The sequence below is a fragment of the Lonchura striata genome, chromosome 11 (assembly GCF_046129695.1).
Source record: "Lonchura striata isolate bLonStr1 chromosome 11, bLonStr1.mat, whole genome shotgun sequence".
Taxonomy (NCBI): Eukaryota; Metazoa; Chordata; class Aves; order Passeriformes; family Estrildidae; genus Lonchura; species Lonchura striata.
Genome location: NC_134613.1, coordinates 15,893,509 through 15,918,788, shown reverse-complemented (window position 1 = coordinate 15,918,788; position 25,280 = coordinate 15,893,509). Strand labels below are relative to the sequence as shown.

Here is a 25,280-nt window from a genome sequence, read left to right as displayed (position 1 = left end):
ATCATTACTTGACAGCAGCAAATTCTTGTTGTTTTTAAGAGTAGCTGTGAATTATTTTGTCCATTGTCCCATTACAAAAACAAACAAACAACAAGCATTTAATTATCTTTCAGTACTTTTCATCAGAGAAATTCTCACCCCACATGCCCAGGAAAAAAAGGTGACCACAAGGCCATAAAGCTCTTCCTTTGGATTCAGAAGTGAGGAAAGCAAGCCTTGGATCAAGCTAGCAGGTCACCATCAGAGCTAGAAGATCTCCAGACTCAGTTAGACTGTTCAGTCAAAAATGAGCTGGGGCAGATTTTTACTGCTTTATAGTGCATTAGATGTGTCTGGTAAGATTCAGTTATGGGTAGCTTACTTCTTTGCCCAAGATTAATGCTGAGCCTAAACTGATATTGTCAAAATCTTAGCATTTTTCAGATACCAATTTTATTTGTTCCGGGTCCTTTCCTTATGACAGAAATAAGAGAAAAGTTCCTCAGTTTATGCAACCCCAAAGATCTGGGTATTTTTGAGTGTTTATTTGAGTCCAGTCTTCAAAGATTCAACATTTATAATTACTTTAAAAGGTGTTGAAATAAAAAAGAAAGAACAGAGAAAGAAAATCTTGGGTAATATTTGTGGTCATATTTTTGTCTTGGAACATGATTTTGGACAATTACTTGGGAGCTAAATCCCAGAAGGGGCTGCTTCTTTTGGGAAATCCAACTAAGACAAAGAATATAGCATCAGTTCTTATGGAAATTAGTATTAGGTATTCTCTGGATCAAAACTGAGCATACAGAAGAGAAGGACACTGGAAAATGTGAGTTTCCTGAGCCCATCTCTGCTGCAGGGTCGGGGTCATTCAGTGGCCAGGTGCACCAAGCCTGCTCTAGGAGGTGGCACTGTGCTGAGCTCAGCACGCTGTTCCACACCAGCTCTCTGAGTGTCTGCAGCCTTTCCAGAGTCAGTTCACAAGCCAGCCCCGGGTCCAGAGGCAGAACATCTGTCCCATAACCCAGTTTATTGCTGCTCTTCCACGACACCTCTCACTCCATGGTCCTCCTACTGATGGTAATAAAAAAATTCTAGGGAAGTGATCATAAGTATTTACTGTGCCATAACAGCAGTAGTCAAGCTCTTTTGGACCAACACAGAATGAAGGCAAATGAGGACACAGTGATGTTTAAAAGAAATGGTAACTAAGCAGCATAACAATCTAAGTTATAGCAAGTTTTCAAGACTGGTGTAATAATGTCTTTACATTCAGATTTGGTACTTATTTTAAAAGATAAGCTTTAGCTGGAGTAGGAATTATTTTCATCAGTACAATAATTACAGGTTAACATTTTCTCTTCAACAGTTTAATCATACTAGTTAATTAGAACAACAATTTATGGGCTTGAGAACTGATTCTGTAGAAAAATCAAAGCCCAGTATCAGGAATCCTCAGCTGAGATCTCTCAGCCACTAGCTCTAAACTGCTTAACATTAGATAAGCTCTGCTCTGGAGGTGTAGGCTGATTTCAAAATGTGAAAGAAAAGTAATATCCACAGATACTCTATCCTAGACTGGCTGGGATGCTGCAGCTGACCCCAGCACCATTTATCACACCTACGACCAAGGTATCATCAGATCTCATGAAGCACCAGAATCATTATGTTTTGTGTCTTACCAGGGACCTATTTATGTGACAGATTATACTGTTTCCCCGATGGGAAACCTGTTAAATAAACTGATTTTTCCTGTAATGCTGGTGAGTGACATATGTGATGTGCACTTCAACTAAAGTCAGTGTTAAAAGCTACAGAATTGCCAGAAAACAAGAGAGCTGCCATTGGAATTTTATACTGTTATCTTCAACACCACAAACAAAACCTGTCTGCTCAGCTTCATTCTGATTGTCGTAGCCTTAGAGATAAGGTACAGCAGCAGAAATGTGAAGGGTCCTCAAGACTTTTCTAATGCAGACTTAAGAAGCAGCCCATGTTAAGTAGCTTTGCCTCTGCCAAGCTGCAGGGATGACAAATACTCAGAAATAGCTACTGCTTAAACCTTGTGCTTAAAATGACAACTCTACAAATGTGGTAAAGTCATTTTATTCAGACACTAATATCCACGAGAAGAGGTTGTGTAATTCACTACCAATCACTGACAAAGATAACTGAAAAAAAGCAAAGAAACAAACAAAGCCCAAACCAAACCCTAACAACGACCCAAAACACCCTGCAATACCTTCTCCCTCTCAAAAAGCCCTCACAAACAACCCAAGCCAACCCACCAGCCCAGCTACCCATGCAAGTTACCTGTGAAATGCTAAGGGATGACACAACTCTGGTGAGCCTGAGGCCAGGCTGCTGGGGCAAGTGGTGCCTGGACCAGAGTGTGAAATACAGAGCAAATTCTGCCTCTGGTTCTCAGGTGGACTAAGTATATTCACCTTTTCAGTACTTCCATTCATTCACATCTGGCTGTTCAAGGAATAAAGAAGGCAGCTGCAACAAATATGACAAAATCCAATATGGATTCACAGTAACAGGTTAAAGAAAAGGGCAGGTCTAAAGACACCTTTTAACTGAATTCATGAAAAATACAGAGAAAATTTTCATATCATTTTTGTAGGTAGAGTCAATTCAGTTTTCTTCTGCTGTTTATGTTTCTTTCCTTATAAATCATAGTTTGGCTATTGATAATTCTCCTTTCATTCAGCCTAAAGGGCCCTTATGTCTCCCTACAGTTTAGGGGAACTATAAATTAAAGGCAATACTAAGTCAGATGAAAAAGGAGCATTATGTGGAAAGAAGGTAAAGTTATAACTTTTTAAAATATTTGTTTAAACTTGAATGACACCATACAGGAGAGCTCACATAATGCTCTTACTGCTCTGGTGCTGCATTAAGTTATAAACTGGTCAATGGTTAAAAAAAAAAAAAGGGATGGACCTTTCTTTCACTACCAGATATTTAGCAACTTCATAGCTGACATAAATATTTAGTGTTTCTCAAAGCCCAGCATAATGTCACATATAGCCTATACACACACTATAAAAATATTAAAATAAAAATACAGCACACAACACTTAGCTGAAAGGGTACCATTCTTGCCTCGTGCACCCCTCCATGGCTATAGCAAACAAACTTTACACTCAGTGCTGTACTTTTTCAATCACACACTCTTAACACAATCACTTATGTAAATCATATGGACTGCTTTGTAAACAAAGCATTGTATGCATAAAGTAACATATCCTTCATGAAGTCCAAGGATATGTTCTCAAAAGGAGGTAAAGATACTTTTTATGGGTGTACACTTAGAATTAGACTCTCTTACATGGAACTATATAAGCAGTATTTTACTGCTCATCTCTAGGGCACTGCAGCAAGAGAGGTTAGTAATCACAGAGTGGGAGTGCAAGTCATGAAACACAAATGTTTCTGGCAAGGCAAGGTCTAGGAACTTTTATTAATTCACAGGAAAGCAATTCACTCGAAAATAGTTTAGGAGGTTGCAGAGCTGGATACCATCATAAAATAGCCAGGTAATAAAGTTCACAAAAGGAAGTGATTTTTTCAAAAAGGATCTGAAGCAAAAGGAGGAATTCCAAACATATGAAAGCAGTGTGAAGCTGAAAGGAGGGGCAGAAGACAAAAAGATAAAAGTATGCAGAAGATAGAGGATGACATCAGTACAGAGATCAATGAGAAAAGTATTCCACAGAGATGTGAAGATCAGAATATTTTTCCTAGCAGAAGAACTGAACAAATCTTAGAGGCAACAAATTTCAAATAATTACAAGGAAGTACATTTATATGTAACACATGAAACTAATTGCCTGTGCATACTCTTGAAATCAAAAGCTTAATGGGAGCCAGAAATGGATAAATTACAGTTCTATTACACAGGATTAATTTCATGTGTAGAAGGTAAAAAATATCTTTGTGTTTCCTGGCATGAGTTAGGTACTAAGTAATGAAAGGAATTAAAAAGAGATTTACCTAATTTAACACTATGCAATACTTATCCAAGATGAGGCAGCTGTAACTTCTGCTAAAACAAGACATATCATATCATCATATCGTATCGTATCGTATCGTATAGTATCATATCGTATCGTATATATCATATCATATCATATCAATCATATCATATCATATCATATCATGATATGTCCAAGCATTTCATATACAAAATCTCATCGCGCCAGTCTACTCTACCAAGGTACTCAGAAACTCTTCCTGAAAGCAAACTCTATCTTGATTTTTTTTTAAGTTAATCCCTTTAAAACAATTGCTGTCAGTTATTGCTGGAGAAGGCTACTGGATTAGCTGGGTTGATATGGTGACTCAGCATGCCATGTAGCTGTGTTTTCATGGATGGAAGGGCAGTGTGAAAGTCATGAAACCCAAGACAGAGATGACTAATCCAGCCTGCCTTAGCAGCAATGAAGGCATGGATTGTCCTGTGCAGCATAACTGTAGTCTGGAACATGGCAAATGTGAAAATTGTGGCTGTGTTTAAGGCAAAAGTAAATTATCAGTTTGTTGAACAATGTAAGGATGGGATAAAAACTTGAACACTCTAAACTATTGGCTTTCTTTCATATTAACACAAACAGTATTTGAGGTTGGGTGGAGATCAGGACTGAGGCTGTTCCATCGTTACTTAGTCTGCTTTGCCCAGTACTAATGTCCTGTTTAAATTTATACATTCCTTTTTGGAAAAGGTTGTCACCAGTAGCAACAGGCAAAATATTTAGTACTGAATAGTCTTCATATTTGTCCTCTAGAATCCAAACCTGTGCATGTGGAAAATAATTGGGAGAAAAGAAGGCTCAGCTCCTGTATCTGCTATAGTTCCAGACACATCTTGATTTTAGTCATGCAAAAGAGAAGAATTGCCATAACTATTAAGTGCAGTGGCTCTTCTCTTTGCTTTACCCACTGCCAATAGATACTAACTCCAGATATCAGAAGAGTTACTCCATTTTATGGTAACTATCCCATGGCTGGACTGTCACTCTATCTGTAAACTGCATTGTTTGACTTTGATTCTAGAGCAGGAGTTGCTGCCCTTTCTACAAGCTATTCCCTTTATCTACAGAAATACATTTTCATCAATTCACCTCCTGAGGTGAAATCTCTGTCTGACTGAAATCAAAGACAAAACATCTAACTTCAAAGTGCTCATGATTTCTGCTCCCTTCTTGTTCCGCACATGCATTATGCCTTAAATTTTAATTATTTCTTTTTATTTGTTTGAACTCTTTATTTTACCACATTATTTTCCTGTCCCTCACATGAGAAGGAAATAAAGAAGCCACACTGATTTGCCTTATATTTCCTATTATCTCATAAACTTTTTTCATTATAGGTTCTTTCTGCATAGGAGAGTTCACATAATTTCAATCTTTGAATACAAATTTTCAGCCTCTGATCAGTGTTCATTTCTCTTTTCCTGCTACAATACCTTTGAGCTAAGTAATGAGGATTGACCACTGTATCCAATATCAAAGCATACCATTAATGCAAGGGGCAGGCACAGTAGAGGTACTCCTTCTCCTTTTCTTCATGGCTTCTAAAAAACTGCTTTTCTGTTCACCACTGGGCACTGAACAACTTCTGTACAGAGAAGATGGAAAAAACTGCAAAAGGTTAGAGTAAAGCTACATGAAAAAACAGCCCCTCCTTGTGATATTTATGTTTCTGCTGCTGGCCCTGGCAGAAGTCCAGACTTGGAATGAACAAAACTCCCAGTGGCTTAGGGACTACATTATTCAGCCCATAGTCAGGAAATGCAAAAGCATGTGACAATGGGAAGAAATAAAGCAAGCTTTCCAATGCTTTTGAGCTTCCAGCTCAATCAGCTTGGATCAGAACTCAGGGACTGTTGAGATTTTTGTGTGAATGAGTTCTCTATTGCTAAACAAAAACATGTGTGTGTTGTAGTGAAAGACAGTAAAGTGGTAAACAGTCTGTGGCTTTGCTTCCTTGTTGATATTTCTTTTTTACAGTACTAGCACTACATATAAAACCCCATTTTATGTACAAGGCCACTGTACTTTCTCTTCAAATACAGTGACAAACTCTTTGCCAAAATTCAAAGTCAGCTCCCTATTTCTCCTCCTTTCCAGGAAAGCTACTTCATAATTGTTGATCACTACTCAGTGCCAAGACTTGGTTCTTCTGAAAGAGTTGGGTAATGCTCCATGTCATTTATTAACCACTGAGTCAGGTAAAACCTCTGTCCTTTAGAGAAGATTTCATCTGGGGAACGAATATCCCAATAACAGATGTTGGGAAAATAATGTCAAATTCTCTCAATAAACTCTGTTTAAAATACAGAATGCCCACAATTGTATTATCATGGACAACATTTTCCAAGCTCTTGGAAACACTGTACAGAGCAGAGATTTCATCTTTCCTTTTTCTCCCAGTATGGAATCATTCTCATTGGACAGATGTTTGTCTTTACAGTCCATGTTTTACCTAGAAGCAATAGGATCACTAAACATGAGCCCCTATCTGTGCAATATTTTAAACCATTTCTATAATTCCTCTCCCTCCTTTACAAGGTTAGCGACAGAGCGATAAAACCAGAACCTTCAAGACAGAACACTGAGGGCAGCAGGTGTGTAAGCACTGTCATATTGACCATTTCCATGACCAGAGAGGAAAATTATTACATTTTCCTTAAAAGCATGAGATTAATAGTTTGCGAGAACACTCTGAAGAGGCCTGACTATTTCAATAAACTAACATTAACTCTTCCAGATACAATGTTTTCTTTTAGGGATTTTTTTTTTTAATTAAAAAACACCCTATGAATCTTATCACATAATTTCATTGAGAGCAAGCAGGTTTCTGCAGCAATTTTGTTACCTGTCTGTCTGAGCACAACTGAGGATCAACAGGTGGGGACTGACATGATCTGTGTGATAAGCAATAGTTTTCTGAGTCCTTGATCTGGTTGGATCACAAAGTTGCAGTCTAGCCCATAGTGGGGAAAGTAAGAACTGGTAAGTTAAGGAGATTGTGCTCGTGGTGAACAATACAGGGGTCTGGCATTCAAAAGTGACACCTCTTATGTTTTGCTCCTGGAACAGAATTTGTCCATGAAACTCTTACTAGCTTAATGTTTTTTTTAATGTTAAAATATCAGCTGAAAAATACAAGCATATTTGCCATCTCAGCCTCCAACAGAAAACCTTCACTGGATTAGCACAGACTCTGCTGTTGCCCCAGCTCCCCTCAGGTGGCTTTAACATGCCTGAACCCCATCAAACCTCAGACCAGAGAGTGATGGGTGAAAACAAATGACACAAACTCCTTAAATGGTTCTGCCATGTCCAGGTAGCTGGGAGCCTGCTGGAAACAGCTTCCCCAATACTACATCCCAATGCTTTTGTTTATCTAGCCCTGCTGACATTTTCTTCAATTAGGAAACAATAGCTCCGTTCCAATGTACTGAGCACAATTACTGAAACTGAGTCACGTGGCACCAGGAGAGTGTGTTTTCAATTATTCACTCTGTCTTTTTTTGCCAGGCCTATGAAGAGGAACAGCCTTCTGCAGGAGTCAGGTTTGTCTGCCTCGCTGCTGTAAGTTCTTCCTTTTAAATTTTTATTTTACCATTAGGGTTTTTAATTATCATTTTTTAATTCTGCTCTCTGAGAGTTTCTTCCTCTTTATTAGAAAACTTCCAAATCTTTAGCTCTACCTACTGTGGGGAAACCCTAGTCAGTGCTAATAGTACTGCGCAGCAATGAATCTGAGTAAGAATACAAGATCTAGATTAAATTAGGATGCAAGATCTAGATTAAAAGAGGATGCTGCTAGCACTTGGTAATGTAAAACTCATCTTGTTCTTGCTAGTAAAGTCCTGTATTTCCTGCTGTCTGGTTAACAGCAGAGCATTCACATTCAATCTGGGAGCTACACCAAATTATTTGTATCTTGTAAATGCTTGGTTTAATATCCAACCAAAAATTTGAACCAAATGCCTACAGCTCAGATCATGTATTTTGTTTGCAGAAGACAGTCTGAGTTTGAACTTTTAAGATTTAAGGCTGGAAAAATAAAGCTTGGGGGAAAAAAAAAAGAAACATAGAAGGAACATTTGGTTTGCATTACAAACCACAGACAGCTTCCATCAGGCAAGCTGGAGGTATCAGAATGGCAAAAGAAAATGACAAGCAGTGAGTGCACTGTAGAAAAAGACGAATGGTTTAGAGAATTGACTTTGAAGTAATTGTCCATGCCATCAATATCTCAAATTAAATTTGGTGGAAGATGGCAATGAATCATAAAGCTTCTCTGGTACTTGTGATATTGTATGCTGTGTAAAATAACAGTTCTGGATATTTTTATTGGAAAATTTATAAACTACATTTTTGATACCTCCTATATTTCTGTCACTTATGCAACCCTGAATCAGCAGCTCTGGAAAGAATGTTGCCTTAGTTAGGACTTGTGATCTAACACGTATAGCAAGAGCAAGTATTTAACTGGAAGTGTTCAAGTCCAGTGGGTTTATTTTCACGTCAGCCCTTGTCTCACTGTGGGATTGGGTAAGTCATTCAGGGTTAAACTTGCTCTTTGAGTGGATGGAGCTCTCATGGGGATGGGGGAGGAGGAAACAGCTGATGGAGCAGGGCAGAGAGTTCTCTCTGCATAAGATAAAATTTCTCAGGAGCATTACAGGGGGATGGGAAAGCAGGATGCACTTAGACCCGTGTTTCCTTCACTGTTTCAACAGGTGCTTCCATCATCCCTGCATCCCAGATGTTTAGCAGAGCCAGAGAGGCACCTCTTGGACATTTAGTACTGATGGCAGTTCTCCCTTAAGCCCACTAGCTTCAGGCAGAGCAAAAAAGGACTTCATTCTAGCATGCCAGTCGCCAGAGAGCTGCATTCTGACCATTAAGCTATCAAGTCCTCTGCTTATCCAAATGCTTAATAGCTCTTTTAAAATAATTCCTCTTTGAGAAAAGTAAGAGTGTGTTTAATTTTTGCACAGAATTGAAATACTTGAATGCAAAGTCTTCTTTCTTTTAATTTCCCCACATGGGCAGTATTATTTAGGTCTGAATGTGCAGCTTGGGTACATCTGTGATGTTGTTGCCAGTGTCTAATAGCAATTGCCAGTATCACAGAAGGGGCACCGATCCCTACACCGGATTTTCAAGTGATGCACATTCCACTCACCTCCAGCTCTGTTGCTTCCTACCCAGGTGCTGAGAGTAGAGACTTGCAGAAATTCCCTTTATCCCAGACATTCTTTCCTTTTCAACTCCACATTCTGGTCTAATGGGCCAGATAGCATTTTTACATTTAGTCATACAAGGAAACACAACATCATAGACGTTAACAAGATTAATTTCCTAATACAGTGGAGATGGGATTTCTGAGTTCAAATATTTAGTTCATGTATATGATGGTAGACTAAGGCTTTAGACTTACCATAACACTAAAAAGTGCATTTTTGATAAGTCACAAACAAGATCTCCAAACCTTACATTCGTGTGCTCTGTGTCACAGGAAGAGAGTGTGGCTGTGCTGCTGGGCAGTTCTCAATCACACCAAACTTCTCATTCATAAGAGCGGCTACTCTGAAAATAAGAAAAAAAGTAGAATGTTCTGTGAATTGAAGGGGATGGGGAATATGCAAGTCCAGTTTGACCCTGCAAGCTTCCCTCATGCCAGTGCCAGGGAGGCTGGGAGACCAATGACTTCCATTCCCCTGTTCCAATCCAGCGGGGTCAGACTCCCACTGGAGCAGAGAGGATCCCCACGACACACAGAAAGCACACCAGCTTTGGGGAACTTGACATATCCTGGCTAGTTTCAAACTTCCACCTGAAATAGTGTCTTGCTTGGAAATCCCTGGAGTTCCAATAATCAGGACATGAGTTTTTGAAGCGTTAGGGATTTTGTTTTGGAAAAAGAGACATAAGGGAGTAGAGCAATAATAGGAGTGATGTGATAGAAAATAAGTAATGATGGAAAGATGTAAAAGCATTACCTATCAAAAACACCAGAAAAGACTGCACAAATAAACATCCTTCTCCCTGGGACATCTCTTCTGCACCTGAAAATTGTTTTAATTTTAGAAATTCAAGCAAATTCAGATTCATGCTGAACTGTGGATTACTCCAGCAGTGTCATAGTTCCTTTAAGCAGGTGTTCAGTGTCATAGAGTTTATCATCTGCTTTTTTTTTTCCTGTTTAATTAAATAAGAAAAAAATACCAAGAAAAACAATCCTGCAGCTTTATTACAATGTTGACTTGTATTTATTATCCAAATCTGGTTTGGTCTGAATTTGGAGGCCTGTGTTTCTTGTTGTGGCTGTAAGGAGCCTTATAAAATCTGCCTTCTTTATTTCTGATTTACCAGCAGAACTTCAGCTACAAAGTGCATACATATCTACCTAATTCTGCACAGAAACAGGGAAAAAAACACCAAACCAAACACAACACTCCAGTTTAGAACACGATGGACAAATTTTTCTCTCAATAGGATACCTCAAAAGTGCTTTTTAAATTACATTGATTTTCAGGTTTTTTGTGTAACACCTATGGCATCTTTGATTTATGCAAATACATATGTTTCAATTGCTATTTTCTCTTGAATGACAACAGTAGTATCAGTTAGGTTCTGTGAGGAGAAAAGTTTGTGTAGTAAACATGAGAATAAAACTTAGGTGAGAGAGTCAAAGTAATTAATTTAGACATCCTCTTATTGGATTTTCAGTGTTGACACATACCTACCAAAGCATTTCTAGAAAGCATTTTCTTGAGCTTTAACCCCTTTGTTATCTTAATTACATTACTCATTTTACAAAAGATCATTATACATTCCTCTTAATTACATTACTCATTTTACAAAAGCTCCAAATTTTTGCTGTATTTTGATTGCATATATTTTTTTCAATTTATCTTAATTTTATATGTTGAATCATGAGATGAAACAAACCATCTCTGTAATAGGACACTTTTTGATTGATGTACTAGAGCTGTATTCCTTTATAGAATTCAATTCCTAATCAGATATTCACATCTTAAGTGCTTCACTGGATCTCTCTGTTACTCTTAAATGCACAGTCTTAAGTGAGCTCTGGTTTGCAAAAGTGGAAGTTTTATGGCAGCCTTACATCCCTTACTCTCTCAAGGCTAAGATTGACTTTTGCTAAACCACTTACAACTCAGATGTGCCAGGCAGAGAATCTAGAGTTGACAATTTGATTAATCTTCTTTGAATTACAGTGGTTTCATGAATCAAACTTCAGAATGAGCTTCTTCTTTCCAAATAATATTAGGAGGATAGAGTAATGCTTTTAAAGTATCTTCCTTTTCAATTTGGGAATTCAACATGCAAATTCAGCAGATGCCCAAAGCAAGCAGACAATGGCAGCATCACAAACATTTATTAAAAGCACTCCACTCTGCTTGGGTAACATGGTAAGAGAATGAAAAGGTGAAGGAGGATCTAGGAGAGCTCTGCACAGAAGCAGAATTAGCAAGTCATGAGATATCACGTGGCTGTTCTCAGACTGAAAGGCTCTGTTGATTCGATTTATTCATTAGGGCTTTCCATGAGCGTAGGTTAATAAGTGGGAGAAAGTGGGGTATGTTACAACTTACTTTTGTATTTCCTTTCCTGGAGGATATTTAGCACCACAGAAGCAGAGAAAATTATTGAAAGTATCATGCCACATAAATGGGAGAATGATAGGAAAAAGAGCAGCAGCTCTCTGAAGATGGATCAGAAGAACAATGCTGGGAACAGGAAGTCCAGAAAATTTCGCTCCATTTCAAGATCACTTATACTCTGCAATGCCAAAACCAGTGACGATGGGTCAAGTCCTGACGAGAAATGTCCTGATCCCTTTGAGATCTCTACCAACTGGGGTCAAGAGGATTTTGACTGCTGTCCCAGAACACAGCTGCCATGCACATCAGAGGCAGAGAACAGCCCACCTGATCCTCCACGTGTGGTCACCAGCATTCTCCAGTCCAAAGCTGCAGCAAGTGAGAACCGCAACAACACGAGAAGAAAGTTCCTCACCAAGGTAGGCAACTCGTGCTGTGTATTGTAATGTTTCCCACTGCAGTAGCTCCTAAATGGATTAATTAATATTTCTCAGGAACTTAGGGGTCTACTTGGCTTTTTCAGAGCCTATGAACCTGCAGTGTTCCTGCTCTGCATAAAAGGCAGGAAAATATACTAGCTCCCCTGCTGTGCTGTTGCACTCTGCTGATGTACAATCTGCTGAAATTAGTGCCTCTAGGCCACTGTCAGTGCTCAGACAAGTACAGCTGGCGTGTTCTATCTGCAAGAAACTCTTCAGCTCAAAATATAAACCTGTCATTGTAGCAAAGGGCTCTTCTAATGTGATACCATGATATCTCACAAGCCATGCAAGCATGATTTATATTAATACTGTGTCAGACACAGGAGATTAAGTAGGCAGATGCTCTTTCCCTCTGATTCAGGAAGAAAGTAGTGATGACCCTAAAACCACCAGAGATGTCACATTTCCTAGACATGTGAAAAGTCTAAGAGCCTCATATTTCAGTGTTATTCTTTAATCAGCTATGTGAACTCTAACAAGCTGAACAATTTTCTGTCAGAGCAATATATTTTAGATGGCTTTAGAAAGTTCTTTCAGCAGGATAGCCTAATTTTTCCACTTTCTGTTCCATCAGTTGCTGTGATGTGTAAAAGGGACCTCACTGCAAGTGGGGCACCTGAGGCATCCTGGCACCTCCTTTATTACATGCCTTTTATCTGTGCAGATACATGCTTATGTGAAAGAACTGATTTTTTTCACCAGAATAGTTGTTCTTGTATATTCTGTTTTATTTCATATAAAATAAAATATATATTGTCTAAAATTAGACATCTATGTCTAAATACACAGTGGCACAAGTGCTACTGAAAATCAGAATCTCCCCTTACCCTTAATAATGACCACAGCTTGCCCAGCATTACAAAGACTGCAGCAGGATGGAGGCAAGGTGTTTCCACCCTTGGCAAAGTCCCAGCAGGAAGACAAAACCAAATAACTTACTATTGCATTCTGACAGAAAACAAGACCCAAGTCCCAAAACTTACTCAGTCTCCTGCAAAACCATGCCAACTCCTTCTTTGTGGAAGCAGTCCTTATGCACCCTGCTGATGTCTGTATGAGTGAAGGAGCTGGCCTCTGTGCACTTTCAGAAGCTGAAGCCCTCAGGTGTGTGCCAGCTGCCACAGTTTATTTCCTTGCACATCTCCTAAGTCTGCAGGGCTCCAAATACTGCTGTGATCCATAGCCGCATGCAACTCCTCAGTATCTTATCTCAGACTGGAAGTTTAGATAGTTTGCTCTAATAGCTGGCAAGCAGATAAAACAGGGACCTGGGGACCAGAGTTAAGTCCTACAATGCCTTTGCACACATAAAATAGAACTGCTAAGGATATAAATCCACTCTTAAGCTGAAGCATCAGTGTTGCTGAAGAACATGTGTCAGATGCTGACATAAATTAGTCATCAGCTCCATCCCTCACAGCAGCATTTGGGTCACTTAGTGCTGCTGTACACTATGAGTACCATTAAATTCCCACTCCAGAGTTCTTGTAGCAATCTAAACCTCTTCAAATGCTACTTGCTAATCTTCCATACCTTTCAGAGTCATGGATCAATGAGTGATTCTGAAGTCTTATCTTGGCTTGCTAAGTAGGATGAACATTGGTAACAGCCACCCCAACCCTGTCCTGTGCTGCTGCTGCTGAGGCTTTCTCCCTGGAGTATGAAAGAAGTGATCTCTACCTTCCATATGGCACAAGCCTGTCAAAACAATCTTCCTGTACCACAGGTCTTACAAAGCTTAAGCCTTCTCTCTTTAAGAAGTCAAACAGGCATTTTTTCATGTCCCAGTGTAATTCTCTCTCCATCTAAATGTGACACTTCAGAAATTCATGATGTGTGACTCAGAGCTGAAGAATCCTTGTCTTTGTTCAAGAAAATTGATTCCATTCTTTCCTGGTGTTCTTGAGGATATTCCATTATTCTTCTGCTTTCCAGCACCTCCAGCCCTAAGCGTGACTCTGAAGGTGTTAATAACTCCCACAGAACTGAACAACTTAATATTGCTGTCACAAGGAAGGAGAGAAGAATGCTTAAAAGTGCTGCATGATTTAATGTTCCCTGTGCATGTATTCTCCAGAGTAAAGGGGAACTTGTAACATCAGTACTCAAAATGCAAATTCCTTTTTTTCTGTTGCAAACCTTAAGTGCTTCTCTGAGCCATACTCTGCTGACTGCATGGGATCCACCATAAGCAATAAATGAGTAGCAAATCAGTGTTGCAGGACTACATAACAGAGGTTTTTTTTCCCTTCTCTAAAATTCCATCAGCAATGAGAGCAGATGAACAGTCTTTTAATTCATTTGGCTTCTCTGACCAACTATTCACTTATACTGACTATTCCTTGCTGTTTCTAGAGGCCCAGGGTTACCCTGGCATCATTTGTTCAGACACTTCCTGAGATGAGGTGTGCTTGTTGTGGTATGATGGACTGCCAGCTGGTCTATGTATAAACAAACAGATCTCCTTTACAGTTTGCTTCTCACAAAATAAGTAATTTTCACTTGGCTTGAAAGAAAGACACCAAAGAAATGGTAAACAGTATCTGATACCCTGAGCATGGACACAGCAAACACTGTGGAAGATGTCTTTGCCTGCTCAGACTGAAATCACTCCAAATGTTGGAGAACTGGGCGGGAATAGATTATATCAACTCCTTCAGAGAGTAGCAGGCTCTGCTGAGTGTGAGAGCTGCTGCAAGAAGCACTTCTACTGCTCCAAGAAGCATTCCATTACATCTTCCCAACACTCCCAAAACCCTGGGAAGCAATGAGAACTACCAGTGGGGCTGGCAGCAGGGTTGAAATAGCATCTAGAATAAAACAGAATAAAAAGGGATTGAATTCTGATGAAATAAATATAGGAACTAAGCTGACCAGACTACTTGGCTCTACTTGGTTCTAGAAACTTCTGCACCCTTTCTTCCTTTGGTCCCTGACCCTCTGCTTGAAGGAGGGAAAAGGCAAAAGGTATTTTTTCTCCTATGGTCATCAGCAGAATAGAATTTTATTAACTTGCCTTGATGCAAACACCAGTTAGCTGGTCCTTTGGTACCAGGACAAGTGCTATGGCAACAGACTGTAATGTCTCAAACACAAGCCCATGGGCAGGATGGAAAACTAAAGCCAAGAGAAGAGACTGCATTTATTTAGATATTTATGTGTTCTCCTCAGTTTTCACACTTCTCTCTTTCTGTCTGCCCAGCCTTCTTTCTTTTGCTGCACATCACCCTGGTCATCACTCAGAGCAAGCTGGGAGAGGAGCTGTTCCATTAGCATGGCCTGCAAAATGCAGGCCAGCAAAGGCTCCCAGGAAAACTCACAGAGGGCAGATGATGGGGGGAAAGGTCCTTCTCTAACATCTGATGTGCTGAATTGTCAGTCTAGGGCAAAGCTTGGTCTCGTGCCCTGCTCCTTGCATCATCCTGGCTTTCCAGCTTCTGCCATTTTACTGGTTTCAAAGGGAATATGCTGCTGGGAAAATGAATTACATCTACTATAAATATTTTTAAAAGACCAAGGCATTGGGCTAGCGTATGTCAAAGCCAGTGAAGTGAGTTTATGCCAGAGAGACTCTGGCCCTTTCTGTTAGAACTGATGAAGAAAAAAATTGCTCCTTGAAGAAAATTCCCAAAGACCATATTCTCTCAGAAATCCCAGCCATTTCACAGTCATTAGGGTGTTGGAGACCAGAAAAACTAAGTATTTTAATACATTATTGTACTGCTGTTAGATATATTTTTCCTTTTATTTTTTTCCTTTTTTTAAAAACCAGCAGTCAATTAGCTCATTGTCATGCACTTGGTTAACTGAGTCCAAGACCTTACTTGAACTAGCCTTGTATAACATTTCAAGTCAGACAATCTAACTACTGTGTCTTACTTTAAGAGTGCACAAAGTTTTTCAGTTTTCTACAGATGCCATGGTTACCCTTATTTCTAAACAACATCTGGAATTAGATGTTTTGAGATGGGATTCTGAGTTAGAAATGTCTAATGAAGGCATGAAGGAAAAAGGAATCTTTTAAATGGCAGATAAAAAACATCCTCAGAAGCTTTGCATTTTGGATGACAAAAAATGGGAACAGGAAGAGAGAGTTGGCCTGGATGTACAAATTACTTTTCCAGAACAAAACAAAAGAAAAGTTAATCTATTCTCACCTGTGGAAAATTCAAGAAGGCTCTTAAACTCCTTTAATTTTTATCTTTCAGCCAAGCAGACTCAGTTTAAATACAAATTTTGCTTTGAGTGGAACTTGCAATGCAGATAAAAGTTTCCTCAGAGTCCTGAAGTTCTGGAAGACAAAGCAGAGAGTTTATTCATTGGCAGAAAATATATGTTTAAATATATCTTCTAATCATGAAGAGACAAGGCTGGCCCAGGATCCACCTGCCCCACCTCAAACCTGACAACAGCTTTTAGCAAATTTTCAGTACTCACTGTATTCAGATTTACAAATCATCTTTTAAAACAAACAGAACACTTTAAAAAAGAAAAATATGTAAAAATAAATACTATCTTTACTCTTGGAACCATCAGCAGTATTTCTATGCATAAAATAATCAGAGACAGGAAAAAAATATTAAATAAGTAAATCCAAAGCCAATTGACTATAGGCACAAGAATTGGTCAAATATTTATTTTTCTGAAAAACAGCTTTTATTAATTTTCTGTCATGTTGCAATAACTTGGACATGAATATAATGATCTATATCCAGGACCCAAAAAATACAAATGTTAACAACATACAGATATTTGCCACATGTCCATAGACCAATAAAAACTTATTTTTTTTAAGTAATTCACCTAAATGAATTGCAGCAATGATTGAGACACAGAGCGAATTTGAAATGTAGCCCAAATGGGTAATATGACTGCAAATCTAAACAAAAATTGTTCCCAGGACTTTTCTGCTGTGTACAAGGGATTTAACCTCTACATTCTTAGTGACTAAGTGCATGCAACTTACTGTTCCTGGAAAAATCGTCATATCAGTTTTGATTTGGTGATGTTTCATATGGATGTTCCACTACAACCCAGAATTTCCAGCCTGGCACATGTCCAATTGTACAAAACACAATCTCTTCCCCAAAAGACTTACATGGTGCTGCAATGAAAAACCTCAGCACCAAACCCACTGCTCTCTGTGATGTCCTGTGAAGCTGGGCAGAGACACAACACTTTTGGACAATTAACTAGGAGGATGTTTATAAACTTGATGAGCACAGTAGCCATATACTGTGAACAAGCTATAGCTCTCAGCTTTTAACAGAGGTGAGTTGGGGACAGTCTGAAAAGGCCTATGAAAATGAACAAGAAAATGAAGTGTGGAGAACAGTTGTGCAAAACTGTGTATCTGACAGGTGTCTGTGAGAAGATATGTTTATCTTTCAAGGGAACATTTCACAAGAGTAAGGACTCCTAAGAAGATAAGCTGGCAAGTCCAAACTTGAATTCTGACTACAGGAAACAGAAAATTACTTTCTTAAACACTGAGTTTTAAATACCATTATTCTTTCACAACAGCCCCAGTCCACAAGCAGCTGAGATCTCATAAATAGTCAAATGGCAGAATAATTTCCTACCTTTAATGTCTATCTTACATTTTTCATGTTTTACAACAAACATACCACATTACTGAAAACCCTGTTTCAATGGCTGCTCCATCTATGCAGAATCTGGCCTGTAATGTCATAATCATTCTTGAAATAAAGGACAGTGCAAACAAAGAGAAAAGGGAACTCACATTTTTTGCTACTCAAGATTTCAAATTTTAAGGCATCTGAATGTTAACTTTTATTTTATTACTGTGCCGAAGACATCAAAGAACTGCCATAAGATTAAAAAAAAAAGAGAACATTATGTAATCCAGATTTCAAGTAAGTATTTCCCAAGATATTTATCTTGGGTGAAAAGTAAATAAAAAGCTCCAAAACTAATATTAGAGTTCAAGCCAACTGGTTTAAGATAGAATTCTGTCCATGCTTATATCCTTACCAACATATTACTCACTAGAAGAATTCTTCATGAACAAAAAAGGCTTCGTAAAATTCAGACACTCCTCATCCAAGGCAGACAATCTGGAATGCAAGCAAACCCACAGAGTTAACGAGTCAGTCAATACAAGTATAGCTCTTATCCATTACCTACTGAATTCAGCCTGCAGTGAGCCCAGGGCCCCAAGTTAAATATTTCATTAATTCACAGCCTTAGATTTACTCTGGCAGGTTTCAGAAAGAGAGCCAGGCTTCGGCAGTCAGCCTGAAAGATAATGACCTTTATTGACATTGCTGTAAATTTGCATTTTGTGTTTGCTGTCAGTCAGGAATGATGCAATACCTATTAATTTTTGGTGAAGAACAATGGTTCTCATCCTCAGGGTTGTATGAACTCTGCCTAGAGTGGAAATGAAGCCCTGCTGATGGTGAAAGTGGCTACACACCTTTCCTTGTGCTCTCAGAAGTCTACAGATTACTGGAAATAGTTGATGCCACTTTGACCAGGGGCCCTGGGAGCAACACAGACAGCTGACCACTGTTATGTTTTGTGGCCTGTCCTAACATATGAAATTTGCCTCCCCTTCAGAAATCTATACCTCAGTCATACAAATCTCTTGGGAACAAGCCTGGATCCAGGATACACTGAGAGCCCTCTTCACTTTGTGGAGTATGGAGAGGCTGGCGAGGGCAGAGGAGGTGGGTTCAGTTGGGAGCAGAATAAGTGAGAAATGAATTATTATCTTGAATCAGGAGAAATACTAAGCAAATGGAAAAGAAATTGTGTGCTAACTTTCCAGCTTTCCTCATCTATTTAAAATTTCTAGGTGTTCACATTCGTGCCACAGGAGTGTATTTCCCAGTCAAATGTGTTGTGCTTCATGTGCTTAGTTGCTCCATTCTTTGCTTTCCATATATGTCTCAAAGCACTACTTCTCCTTCTGAATGGTCCTGTGTTAATGATTCATATCTGCATTAAAGATATACTTACAATTAGTCCTCCAGATGCAATGCAGACTGCAGCAACTTCAACCAGTCTGGAATGGACAAAGAATTTTCCACTGCTGCAGACCTCTCTGGTCCATTGCTCCCACTTAACAAGTCAGCAGCAGGGGTGGAGCTTCTAGTGTTTTGTATACCCTTATTTTATTTATTTTCCATTCAGACATCTTGTGGTTTCCAGAGCATTTAATTTTCTGGCATGTGTTTATTTTCCTCCCTATCTTTTCTTACAATAGGCAAAGTTAGTATAGATTAGCATAGGCAAAGTTTACCCAGTTACTATGAAATGTCTGTTTTCTGTTCTCTTCCCCTCATGCAAAGGGACACTATATTTTAATTCTTCCCCCTTTAGCCAGAAGGCACTGAAGTCCTAAGGAAAAACTTCTGTAAAGCACTGACTCTATAATACCATTGCTTTTTCTCAAACAGACAGTGTTAAAGGCTCCTGTTCTCCTGGGAGGCAACCTGATTCTAAGCCTCTCTTTAAAAGGCTCAGAATAAGTGTAAGTGACTTTTAACAGCTTTAGTACATTTTTGTTCATGCAACCTTTCATCTTCTGGATCAGGACAGCTGCATCTGCAGGCTGTGTTCAACACCAGGGAACAGCAGCTCAGGAATCAAACTCTCCAGGAGCCCGAGATGTGCATCTTTCTGGAAAGGGTTAACAGGCAGCCACGTGCCTGCTGAAGGCCCAGCAAACAGGTACAGTACATGTGGAGGTAGCAAGTTATTACAGAGACATTTGTTTGCACAACCAGCTTTTTGTGACAAGCTATGACTGAAAGCTCAGCTCCAGTTAAAAGAAGGGATGTCTGGGAATCAATCCTTACATTGCTTCCAGTTGGAGACACAGGTCAAGATTGTAGAAAAATAAAGCTGTGGCCACTCAGGGATCTGCGCTGCTCAATTACACCAAGAAATAAAACCTGGAAGAATGAGTGTACATAACATCAGGTTTTCAGATCGTGATGCCTTGTTAAAGGGCAGTGTAGGGTGGCATCAGTCCCACAAGCCACTGGAAAGCAATGTGAGCCAAGGTTCCTGACAGGAAGGAAATGTAGTCTTTGATCAACTTTTGAGTGCAAGATGGTGAGAAGGGAGGAATATCATGCCTGAATGCCAGCTGTGTGATCACCAGGACTAAGCAGAAGAGAGCAGCAATGGAGAAAAATCCTAGCAGGGGATGGGGTGTATCACACATCCAGGCACTCCAGGGCAGCCCTGGTCAAGGCAAAGGGAGAACTGCAGCTGACTCCTCAGATAGATACAGGTAGCCCATGGAACAGGGACATTATTCTGTGTGAAATAATATACAAATGTTTCTTTTGTTTCTTTAAGGGATGGCTGCCTGAGCCCAAGGGATGAACTGTTAACATTAAATGTACAATCACTGAAAGACCTGTCCAGAAAGGAGGCTGAGTCTCTCATTCCCCCAACGTCACAGCTGGTGAACATGATGATGGCTCACAAAGTAAGCATGAGAAACTGTGGGGTGATTGGACATTTACTTTAGAGAGGAGGGGAATTTGTTCATCAGACATTTGAAGATGGTTTTGCCTTTTGTGATAAAACCCAAAATCTCTTGTGGTCAGACTCTGGTGACTTTCAGCACAGCTTTTTCCCAGATAAACAGAGGCTGTGGGGAGGCCAGGTCTCTGGGAAACTCTAGAAAGGGCTGTTCAAACCCTTCTTTTAGAAACACACAGCTTGCCAATGTTAATTTTCCATTTAGAAGTTGAAGAAAGGTAGAAATGGATTTAAGGGAAGATCCATGAATCCCAGAAAAGCCAGGGAGCCGCCCCTGTAACAAAGTAGTTCTGTGAATTTAGGATCTGTAGTTAATAACAAAGACTTTTCAAGCTAGCTAGCTTGGCAAGAGAAACACTGCAAAATCATTTTCAAAATTCACCTTTAAGAATCTTCTCTGTATTTCTTATTCTGAAGAGCTCCCTAAGGGAATGGGATTGGAAAGCCCTAGTAGGATTTTGCTACTTGGCAATACCCCCACCTGCTGTCCAAAAGGAAAATTAGCACTCCATAGGTCTTGTATCTCCAAACAGAACTCCTGAAATCAGGATTCTGAAACAAAGTCTTTGTCCTGGTTGGCTCCACTTAGATTAGGACATACATGTCGTGCTCCCTGTCTCAGCTCCTGCAGAATAATACTGAGCAAAAATTTGGCATTTTGTTTTATTTATATCACTTTCCATATGGTGTCTGTATTTTGTAATGTTCTCCCTTTAACCGGGATTCCCTCAGGATCAAAGTAATTGCCTCACAGAAAGAGGATCAGAATCAGGACTTGCAGGAACCACCCAGAAATTATTCCTAACATCAACTGTTATTGAGATGTGATCATATACTTATTTTCCAACAGTTCTAAATACCTGCATTTAAAAAGCTGAATGTTTAATCTACAAGTTTTTAAATGCTAGAATTAGGGACCATATTTTCAAAAGCAACAGGAGATTCCAACTGGAAGGTGCCAATTTTTTTGAAAACTCTTAAACTTAGTCCTCGGAGGTTTTTAAATGTTCAGATTGTATTTGGACTAAAAGACATCCATCCCTCTGAATCAGAAGTTAGACACCTATCCACCATTGCATATATGGAATTAAGAATTTTCCTCTTAACTTAACCCCTCCCTAAGGTGCTTGAGTACTTGAAAAGTATGAGCTACCTCCAGAAATTAAATAAGCATGGCTATATCTACCCATCCAACAATCTGTCTGGCCCAGCTGGAGGTATCCAATTAATTTTCTGTTCATTTTGTCTAAGAACCTGAAACTATTTCTATCTTATTACCTTATTATAATCATTTTTATAGCAAACTTTTGAGCTTCATTCCCCTTTATCTTCCTATTTATTTTAAATAGTGAATTTTGCTCCATGTTTTTTTTTTTTTTATTATTCATGCTGAAATCTGTGCAAACCAAAATAGAAGAAATTTACTTTTTAAGAATAGACCATTTTGGAAATTTCTTGCATAGCCATGGATTTAGTTTGTTGGGTTTTTGTTTTAGGAAACACCAACACGTAAGGAACGGCCTTTGGAAATACAGAATGGTTTTCTGCACGGTAAGGCTGCATGTCAGCAGACTCGCAGTAACTCCACCAGTAAGTTGCAGAGCAACAATCTGTTCTCTTGTAATACTCAGGGAGCGCAGATCACAGGCCCCCATTGTGTGCTGGTACTATGGCGCTAAAAGAAATGTTGAATGTTGTCCAAATTTATTCTGGGATCCTTAGCTAAGAATTGCTGATGCATAAAATCATCAGCTGCTGTGCTCACAACATCCTGCATCCCAGTTTGGGTTTGGGGCCTTTTTAATGGCGTACTCTAAATAGGCCAACAATTTTTTGGTAGGGAATGCATGCTTTTTACTATATTCAACATTAATTGCTGTTGCCTAAGTGACAGCTGAAGACATCAATCCCTTCAGGAAGAATTGTATGAAGGGAAAGCCTTTCTGGGTAGCATTTGCCTGGAACACGGTGTGAGTAGTGCGGTAGTGCACTAATGCCTCTCTGCGCTCCTGCAGGTGCGCGCCCGCCCTGGGCCGGCGCTGCGGAGGGCCCGGCACCCCTCAGGGACCGCCAGCCCCTCACCCTCCTGGCCAGCCGAAAATCGCTGTCACAGCAGCTGGACTGCCCTGCAGGGAGAGCCCCGGTGAGTGAGAAATTCAGATGTCCCCAACAGGGCTCTCTGCAAGCCCTCAGATGTCCCCAGCAGGGCTCTCTGCAGCCGCTGTCCTGCCCGATCCCCTCTGCCCAGCCGGGGTGATGGTCACTCTGATGGTCACTCTGCCTCCTCTGCTTTCTGCCCCCGCATCTCCTCTATGAGGGGTGGGAGAGCAACAAAGGCCCTGCCAGCAAACCTCCATGTCTCCAGGTTCTCCCCCCCAGTGCCCAGCAGGTCCCATGGTGTGGCTAAATTCCCAAGGGGGGTTTACACCATCCCGCTCTGAGCCCCGATGCCACCAGTCCCCCCAGGCACTGCGCTGGCCCAGCCATGGCCACAGCGGGTACGGACTCACCACGGTCCCTGCTGAAGGAGGCAGAGTTAAACAGGCTGTTAAAGGGGGCTGGAGACTGGCTCCTCTGCTCTCCAGACGGATGCTAAGTGACCATCAGAGGCTGGAGAGGGTTGGGGTGTTTATGGCTAAAGGTCCCCAGGCTCGGACCTGGAGGAGGAGATGGAGGCAAAGCTCCTCACACTCAGCTCCCACCTCCCTCCCTGCTGCTCCCTGCCTTCTCCTGGCCCATCACCCACCCTGAGGGACCCAAGGCTTGTTCCTGTTATAAGGAGGCTGCAAACCAGAGCACGAAACCCAACCAAAACACACCTGAGTGTACAAACAAGTCCTCAAGGATTCATGGGTTTCCTTCCCCTCAAAGCTCCTGCATGGCACGTGCTGCCCACTTCAAGAGGTTCTTTGGCAGCATCCTGGTTTTGGGTATTGCTACCCACCACAAAAAGAAATAAAACCACACCTTCTCACACAGAAGCAAAAGAAATCTGAAAATTTCCCCTTTTCAGACTCAGAAGACCCAGAATAAACAATCACCCTGATCTGACAAAGAAATACGTTTTGGAGAGTGTGTTTTTGGTGTTGCATGCCTGTTCACCTCTTAATCCTGTTTCCAATCCCATGTTGAACAGATAATCTGGTTTTCATGTCAAAATTGAGACTCTTGCATATGCAGAAGCCAAAATTTTGGCTGATCTTCCACTCTTCAATGCCTGCTAGTTTCACTTCGCTGCATAAAAAAAAAAACAAACAAACAAAAAAAAAAAAAAAATAGAGTTGAACTCTCTCAGATGTGTAATGAGTTCAATTAACTCTGACCCTGGTGAACTTCATGCATAGTTAGCTTTGGGTAATGACTTCTGTCAGTGCTTAAATTATCCTGTAATACCCATATCCATCTTGAAATAGGAGGTTTTCATTAAAAATTTCACTAAATACTTGATTAAAAGCTCATTAAAATAGGACAAATCTCAGAGGCTGAAATTAGGAAGTCCAGCACAAATTCATATTTTGGGGAAAATGCTTTAAAAAGGTTTGGTATGTCCCAAGATAAAGTTTTTAGTCACAAGATGAAGGAAAGATTTTGCCTGTCTTGATTCTAGTTCTGCTCTTGAAGGCAAAAATGATAATACTTGTTTATGTCCCCTAATGACCACAAATGGAGTTTTGGCATGGGGACTCAAGCCAGAGCACAAATTTATCTTTCTACACCATGCACCACTTCAAGGACCAACATCCTAATTTTTCTCCAGTTTAGTCCCTTGCAGAACAAATTCATTGAGCAGCAATTTGCTGAATAACAAATGGCTTATGAAAATTACAAAGATTTTTTTTAAAAAGAATGTTTAGTACCATCAGTTATAAGGCAGAAATTTCAAATGAAGAAGTTGCTGCAATGTATGTTCAAGAATTTCTGCTTATGCATAAAAAAAATTGTGGGTTTTGTTGGTTCTTTTATTATTCACAGGCAATTTCGAGGCCATCTAGATCCCTAAGTACAGCACAACTAGTGCACACATCCTGTGGCTCACAGGCTTCAGTAATTTCAAACATTGTATTGATGAAAGGACAAGGGAAGGTAAGACTGGCTCTGTTGATTTACCATGAGTTTTACTTCATCTCGCAAATGTGATATGCAAAGTGCAGAGAAGTGACTGCAAGTTACTACTTTTAGGCTGCCAATTCATATCCAATAAAAATTTTTGAAAATAATTTAGACACCTTTCCATGTGCACATAATAGTGAATTAATTGATGGGAACAAACAAAAAGCAAAACATGAGAGGATTCTGCTGAAATTCCCATTTACTGTTACTACAGGAATGTGATTAACTATTTTTTCATGTTTTATACTACTCCACTGATAATACTGCCCATGTAGGTAATGCAGAAGAAACTGCAAATGAACTATTATGAGAACTGAACATGGGTTCTCACACACTTTTTCTTCTATAAATTAGGGTTTGGGCTTCAGTATCGTTGGTGGTAAAGACAGCATTTATGGACCAATAGGCATCTATGTCAAAACCATCTTTCCTGGTGGAGCTGCTGCTGCTGATGGAAGGCTACAAGAAGGTGGAAAATACCTCTTCTCTCCCTTTTCCCACTTCCCAAAAAATGACACTGAAAGACAGAT

General features: G+C 39.9%; 1 protein-coding gene across 1 annotated transcript in view; it reads left to right on the top strand.

Annotated features, from left to right (window-relative positions):
* Positions 1-7,534: 7,534 nt before the first annotated feature.
* IL16 (interleukin 16) overlaps positions 7,535-25,280 on the top strand; it is a 30,728-nt gene continuing 12,982 nt past the window's right edge. The window contains exons 1-8 of the mRNA XM_031505804.2: positions 7,535-7,583; positions 11,658-12,054; positions 19,679-19,815; positions 20,452-20,584; positions 22,137-22,230; positions 22,656-22,783; positions 24,613-24,723; positions 25,105-25,219. Of these exons, the coding sequence (XP_031361664.2) occupies positions 11,692-12,054; positions 19,679-19,815; positions 20,452-20,584; positions 22,137-22,230; positions 22,656-22,783; positions 24,613-24,723; positions 25,105-25,219 (1,081 nt within the window). The 5' untranslated portion in view covers positions 7,535-7,583; positions 11,658-11,691. The remainder of the gene's footprint in view (positions 7,584-11,657; positions 12,055-19,678; positions 19,816-20,451; positions 20,585-22,136; positions 22,231-22,655; positions 22,784-24,612; positions 24,724-25,104; positions 25,220-25,280) is intronic.